General features: G+C 59.4%; 1 protein-coding gene across 1 annotated transcript; it reads right to left on the bottom strand.

Moving 5' to 3' along the window:
- Window positions 1-2,202: 2,202 nt before the first annotated feature.
- DOK4 (docking protein 4) lies at window positions 2,203-4,806 on the bottom strand (the record flags this gene model as incomplete). Its single annotated transcript, XM_079541267.1, has 8 exons — window positions 2,203-2,327; window positions 2,399-2,522; window positions 2,611-2,749; window positions 3,166-3,355; window positions 3,467-3,586; window positions 3,660-3,774; window positions 3,856-3,963; window positions 4,741-4,806. 8 exons carry the CDS (start codon window positions 4,804-4,806, stop codon window positions 2,203-2,205), a joined length of 987 nt encoding a protein of 328 aa, XP_079397393.1.
- Between the last annotated feature and the right edge of the window lie 2,498 nt (window positions 4,807-7,304).

Raw genomic sequence — 7,304 nt, 5'->3', positions numbered from 1 at the left:
AGTGGCCCTTTGCAGGAGATTGTCCAGGCTGCAGTGATGCAGAAGGTTCTTGCCTCTGCCTGGCAGCACTCTGGGCTGAGGGATTGTTTCCTCATCTCCCTCTGCTTCTCCTGGTGCAGATCTGCTTGTCAGCAACACTTCTCAGAGAAAGCCATGGTGACACATAGGGTAAAGCAGGAACAAAGTCTTTGCTGGGGTAGGGATGGGCTTTGTCTCTGAGGCCAGAGTTTTGGACTGTAATCACATAGTGTTTGGGACTGGGAAGCGTGTACCTCAGTTACACAGCCCCGTCCTGTTTGTATGTCTATTCCTGTACTGAATAAAGTCTAAACCCCTGTGTTCAGTCATCCCTGAAAGCTCGTCCGTGCAGGAGGAGATAACACATCGTTTAGTTCTCTGCACTAGACATTAACTTAATGAGACCTGCTTCGGAGCGAGCGTTGCTCTGTAACTGCCAATTGCTGCTCTTGACCTGCTAAGGTCTGTGATCTAAGGATGCCAGAACCCCTGCAGCAGGTAATGCTGTCCCTTAGAGTTCCAGCACTGTGTTTAAAGCAGATGTTCAAGGCTGGGCTGCTAAGAGCCACGTCACGTGTGGCAGGGAAGGGGGGCCAGGGAGCCTTAGCTGTGTTTAAAGGCTCCTTTGGAGCAGACTCTACCCCTGTGCCGTGTGATCTGTATGTCATGGGGTTTGGGAGAGGCTGTCCCTAGTAACCCCAGCTGGTTACAAACAGCTCTGGCTGTGCCTGCAGCGTGCAGGGGCTGAGCTGGCTGTGTGCTGAGCCACGGCAGTGGCTGGAGGGCTCCAAGAACTGCCCAATTCCTTCTCCCCTTCCTCAGCACTCAGGATATGGGATGAGCTCCTCGGTGATACTGCTGAGAGAAGTGTGAGCAGGACTTGCTATGCCCCTCTCCCCTCCTCGGCTCTTTCAGGGCTTCCTTTGGAATGTCCTTGCAGGCAGAACAAAGCTTTGAGCCAAACACGCTGCCTGTAGCATGAGGAAATCTCCCCTGCTCAGCATTTTTGGCTCTCTGGCATGCGATACTCCAACACGTACTTCCCAAGCGCCTTTGGATGGAACAGACAAACAGGAAGGGTGGATAAGGGTTGTTTATTCATTGAGCAATTCCTTAAAAAAAAAAAAAAAAAAAAAAAAAAAAAAAAGAGAGAGAAAAAAAAAAAAAGAAAACCCTAATATTTTTTGGTAATAAATGTGAAATCTTTTCCAGACGAGGCGTGCAGCCAGGAAAAGAGCAGGTTACACCCCTGACCAGAGGGTGGCCAGTGCCCAGGGACCCATATGCACCCGCAGCTCCCCAGCCCCATCCACAAGCTACACAGACCCAACACACAGTATTTACAGGCCACAGACCACAGGTTCCCACATCACAACGCTCCCTGCTCCCAAAGCACAGACCTGGAGCTTTCAGGGAGGAAATAAAACCACCAACCAACCAAACCAGACCGAAAGAAGAAAGAAACACCGAGGGTTGCACTGCAATAAAAAGATAGCCCTTCTAAAGGAGTTCAATAAATAGGAGAACTAGAAAATCAATTGCTTTTCAGTTCAGTCCATTAAGCCCAGCTCCCCTGTGCGAGGTCTTTCACCTGCTCCCACTGCTCCCCGCTGGCTGCTACTGGCCACAGTCAGTGCCTGGGTTGCCCCTGGTGAGCGGGCACGGTGGTGGCACATGTGTGGGTTGGGGTACAAAGCTCAGCCCCCAGCCCGGCCCGAGGCCTCGGTGCAGAAGGACAACCAGTTTCTCCTGAGACATCCCAATCCTGCAGCGTTCAGAGCTCTCTGCAAAGTGCCACGTGAGCAGGGCGCAGTGCCACGGCCGGGCAGTGCCGTCCTTCCTTCCTACCTGCAGAAAATCGGCCCAACCTCTTCGCCCCCACCTCTTTTCCATCTCCCAGCCCCAGAGCCGAAGATCTCTGTGAGCATCTCCTCTTTCTGAGGTCTCCTCGGGGGCGATGAACTTTGCGTCCGCGTGAGAAGGAAATATCTGACTGTATAATATGGATAGGCAATATATATTTGAAGTCACTGAGCGCAGCCAGCCGTCACCTCCTGGAGCTTCAGGCCGGGCTGCCGGGCCCGGAGGATGCCCCCATGCCATCTCTGTGCAAACAAGGGCTCTGCGCTTCCCAGGGCCCGGACACCCCTGGAAGGGAAGGAAGGGGCTGCAGAGCACCCCCCATCACGGGGACGAGGTGGGCTCCCTGATCTCAGGTTGGTCACCGCCGGGGGGCTTTGGCTTCAGCAGGATGAACCTGTCGAGGAGGTCGGTGTCCGAGCCGGCCTGGGCGCCCGCATAGGGCTCACCTGGAGACAAAGCACAGCGTGGGGATGGCTGAGGGGCTGCGGGATCCCTGCGGGGCCCTGAGGACACTCACCGGCATAGCTGGAGGACTCGGCCATGTTCTGCGAGCCGGTGATGTGGTGCCAGTAGGCGCTGCGGGGCAGCATGGTGGTGGGCGTGCAGGGGTAGGAGAAGGGCTCACTGCCCTTGTTCAGCAGCTGGGGGTGAGCACGGCACACACGTGAGCCCACCCCGCAGGGCACGAGCTGCCCCAGGCGACCCACCATCCCACGGGCTGTGCCTCACCCTGACGTTCCTCTCCATCTCCAGCAGGACCCGCTTGTGCTGCTCGGCGATGGCCAGCGTTGCGCTGTGCACGCGCTGGTAGATCTGCTCGCCTTCCTGCGTCTGGAAGGTGTAGAGACCCTCTCCTGCATCGCACATCCTATGGGGTCAGAGCAGAGGGGCATTACAATGGCACCCACAATGGGGTGGGCCAGGCCTCAGCACAGCCCCCCAGCACCCACGGGTGCTCTTCCCAGCCAGCATCGTCCCGCGGCCGGCCCCGCCGCCCCCTCCCCTCGTGCCGGGCACGGTGAGTCAGCGGAAGCCATAGGGCTGGGATGAAAGGAAAGATCATGTTTCTTCCCCTCTGGAGCTGGTAATTAGCAGGAAAGTTCCTAATATAGCCAGGCCTGGCGGAGCTTAAGCGGCTCCCCCCATGGCTCCTGCAGGGCTGGGTGCGTGGGTGGCCCCGGGAAGGGCCCGGAGCGGCCCTACAGCTATGGGGCACCCTATGGCAGCCCTCAGCCCGGCGTCAGGCCTGGGGGGGGATGCTGGGTGTGCCCGTCTCCATCTCACCGTCCCGCCTCGAAGGTGAAACGCGTGGCGTCGCGGCCGTAGCGGCGCAGGGAGCAGAGGGGCCAGGAGAGCAGCTTGAGGCGCGGGTTGTGCGTGTCCCAGAGGTAGATGTTTTCGTGGGTGATCTGCAGTTTGCACTCGCCGTACACGTCCAGGTTGGGGCAGGGGAGGAGGAACACGTTGAACCGGTCTGGGAAAAAAAAAATAATAATAATAATACACTGAAAAAAAAAAACCAGAAAACCCCAAATCTCAGCACGGCCGCAGCAGGGCTGAGCCCAGTGCCCCACGCCATGCTCACCCGTCTGCTCGCACTGCACGCCGGCCGCCAGCAGGTCGGGCTCCCCCAGGCTGATATCATTGAGACGGGCACCCAAGCACTCCACCGACAGCGCCTTGTACCACTCCTCAGCCTCCAGCTCTGCAAAGCACACAGCGTGGCAAAGCGAGGCCTCATGGCCTGGCATCGCCCAGCCCGCAGCGTCACCCCGTACCCGAATCGCAGGTGAAGGTACGTGCGGAGTCGTCGGCGAAGACGATGGCCACCGCCTGCCTCTTGGTCTCCTTGGGCAGCCGCGTGATGCACTTGACGTTGCTGATCTCGGTCACCTGGAGGGGTGGCACGGTGTCACCGGGGCGGTGCTGGGGGGCAGGGTTGATGCATGGCACCCCTCGGCCGTGGCTGCTCACCTTAGGGCAGCCCCGCAGGCACGCTGCCTTCTCATCTGGGTACTTCTCCAGGCGCTGGGGCCCTTTGCTGGAGGATTTGCGGAAGACGAGCCAGCACCGCCGGTAGATCTGCGGGTAGAGATGAACCATGCGTCCCCCTCCCCTGCAGAATAGCTGTTTCCCCACCAACCCTATGGGATTTCCATGCCTGGGAGTAGAGGAACCTCAGGTACACGTGGTGCTTGCCATCTCTGGTTTCCCCATCCCCAGGTCAGGGATGCCCATGGGGTCCATTGGTCCCCTTCTACCATCCTGGGAACAGGAGAGGACACTGGGGTCCGGGCAGCCCCGGTGTCCCTGCATACAGCCCCCTGAAGCCCCCACCTCGCAGACCTCACACAGCTCCATCCCACTGTCTGCCCCCATCCCATCCCCATCCCCTAACCCTGCAGGGGTGATGAGACCACTGTGTCCCCCCCCCACCCCACACTCGTTCTTTGTTCTCCCTAATTAGCGTGAAATTACCCAGCATGCTCCGAGCAATGGAGGTGGGTGGGGGGCTGGCCCCGCTCCCCCTTCCATAAGAGCTGTAACCCCCCATTTTGCAGCTGCTGTGGGGCATTCCCCCCCCCCCAGCGCTGCTGGGAGCAAAGGGAAACCGAGGCACGGCACTCAGCGGGATGGCTCGGCAAGCAACAAGTGTCCCCTCCCCCTCCTGCCCCCTCCTCCCCAATCTACACGCAGACCCAAAATAACGCTTTTTTTTTTTTACCCAAAACGCCAGGGACGCCGAATGCCGTGAGCGGCAACGTGGATGGATCCCTGGCCACGTCGGCTCTCACGGCATTTGGAGCCCATGGAGCATCCCTTCCCCCCTCCCCCCCCTCACGGCCCCCACTCACTCACCCCCAGCTTTCTGCTCTTCATCCTCACGTAGCCTTGCTTGATGATGTCGTTAAAATTCGTAGCCATGGCGGAGCCCGGCCCCCCCCTTCTCCTTCCTCTTCCTCCCTCCTTCACCTGAGCTCCCGTTTCACCGCCGCCTCCGCCCCGGCTTTGTCTCAGCGGCGTTCCCCATCGTCTCCCCACTGCCACGGGTTCCCTTCTTGGGAAAGAGAAACGACAGATAGACGGGAGACGGTGACATCTTCCTCCGTCTCTCCTTCTCCTCCTCCTCCTCCTCCTCCTCCCTTCCCTCCGCTGCTGCCTGAACCATCGCAGTGGAACAGTCCGACGTTAACCCCTGCACTTCCTCTCCTTCCTCCCGGGCAGCGGAGTAGCTGCGACCAACCACAGTGCCGTCAGTAGGGTTCAGAGTTATTACCCCAACCCCTTCGAGGTGGGCACGGGGCCAAAGCGGAGCCATTCACTGCCACACAGCCCCATTCACTGCCGCACGGCCCCATTCACAAGCACTGATCAGCTCAGCTCCACCTTGGGTGGCAGTGCTGTGCCAGCCTTCATCTCTCCTCCTCCTCCTTCACCCAGGCAGGGCAGCAGCCCTGATATCCCCGGTCCACAGCATCAATAGGGTTCTCATACCCGTATCTGCCAAAAGGGACACGTGATCCCACACCTGGCTCCCTGCCCCAGCCTTGTGCCCCATACCTGAGCCCCACATTTGAGTCCCAGCCCTCAGCCTCATACCTGAGCCCCAGCCATAGCCCTGAACTCCATACCTGAGCCCCATACCCGAATCCCAGCCCTCAACCTCAGCCCTCAGCCTCAGCCCTGAGCCTCATGCCCAAGCCCCCATCTTCAGCCACATCCCCACACCCCTGCAGCACCCCGAGCTCTACTCCCTGTCAGAGCCTCTCACATCACATCCCGGAGCCTCGGTGGTAAATAATGAGTGCAATTCAAAGGGAGATGAATAACCAACAGCATTACTCAGAAGCCAAACACCGTTGGCAAAGGCAGAAAAGGTGCCAGGTTGCACCCAGCTCTCCTATAGCCACAGCCTATGGAGCAGGGACACCTTCACCAGTGGGACCAATGTCCCCAGGCCACATCTCCAGTGCCACCACCGTCACCGTGGGATAGTATGGGGATGGGATGGGACAGAATGGGCTCAGCTCTGCCTCTGTCCCAGCAATGGGAAGGGGAGGGCAAAGCCCTGACCCCACACTGTGGTCACCCATAAGGTCTCCATTGCTCAGCTCTCACTGAGCCCTGAGTGAGTCCAGGGTTGAGGCAGGGAGAGAGAGATGAGGGAGGCTGGAGGGCATCCTGGGAAGGGGTGCACGTGGTGAACGCAGGGCCGAGGGGATGCCGGCCACCACCCCCATCCAGGGATGGAAAAGCCCCCGAGGGCAACAGTAACCTAGGAAACAGGCAAGGGATGCTCGGCTGTCGGGCTCCACACTGCATCCCCAGAGCCCCCCCCCTCAGTTTCCGTCACCCCCGCAGCCCCCCAACACGTGTCAGCCCCCACAACCCCAGCCTTACCCGACTCCACCGCTGCAGCCTGCAGCCCCGGCGTCGGGCACTGCGAGCACGGCAGCCGCGAGGCCACGCCCCCAACCAGGGGCCACGCCCCCAACCAGAGGCCACGCCCACCGGGCGGCGCTTGGTCACGCCCACCTCGCGGACATCATTAGGGTTCAGAGTGAACGCCCCAAACGGGATCGCTGCATCCCGGCCTCGTCTGCCTGGAGGAAAGCGATACCGGCCGTCCCCTCTCCGTGTGCTGCAGGGTCTCACGTCACCCCTTGGGCACGGACCGTGTGCCTCCCCCTGCCCGCAGAAAGAATTAATGCTTGCTGCAAACGAAGGTCATTAAAAAAGGAAGCGAGCGCCAAGGAGCCGTGCCTTCAGCAGATCCATTAAAAGCAGGGCAAAGCCATGAGCTCATTGCTGTGTTAATTTTTAATGAGATTCTGTCTGAGCTCCTCGGCGGCTTCGAGCTGGACTGCAGGGCACGCTCAGAGCCCAGGGTGAGCACTGGAGCTCCCCCAGAGCCCCACACACCCCCCTGCACCAGGGACACCTGACAGCCCCACTGCCCCCCCAGTGCTGCCCCTTGCCATCCCCTCCATTATTGCTTTTCCAGCCCAAGACATCAACGGAGCCTGAGCCCTGCTGCATTTGGTGTTTATAATAAAAAAAGTCATATACAAATACATACATACAAATTATATATATATATATATATAAAATAGTGGGCAGGACAGGCTGGCAGGCTGCAGGCCCTGGTTCAGCCTGCTTGGCTCAGCCCCACTCTCTGCTGCAGGCTTCTTCCTCCCGGTCCCCTTGGTTGATGCTCAGAGCTACTCAGGTGGCCAAGGGGTATCAGTTCAAGAGGTGCAGGCAGCGAGCTCGGAACATCTCCCAGCAAGTTGCTCCCTGCTGCCCCGTGCCTCAGTTTCCCCATCCACAGCGAGGTCATGGCACAGGGGACACGGTGCAAAGCAGTTTGGGATGAGCCCGGTGACGACAGGCACTTGTTGGCAGGGAACCACCACGGGATG

Source organism: Tetrao urogallus, assembly GCF_951394365.1.
Source record: "Tetrao urogallus genome assembly, chromosome: 12".
NCBI lineage: Eukaryota > Metazoa > Chordata > Aves > Galliformes > Phasianidae > Tetrao > Tetrao urogallus.
This window is presented reverse-complemented; position numbering and strand designations above follow the sequence as displayed.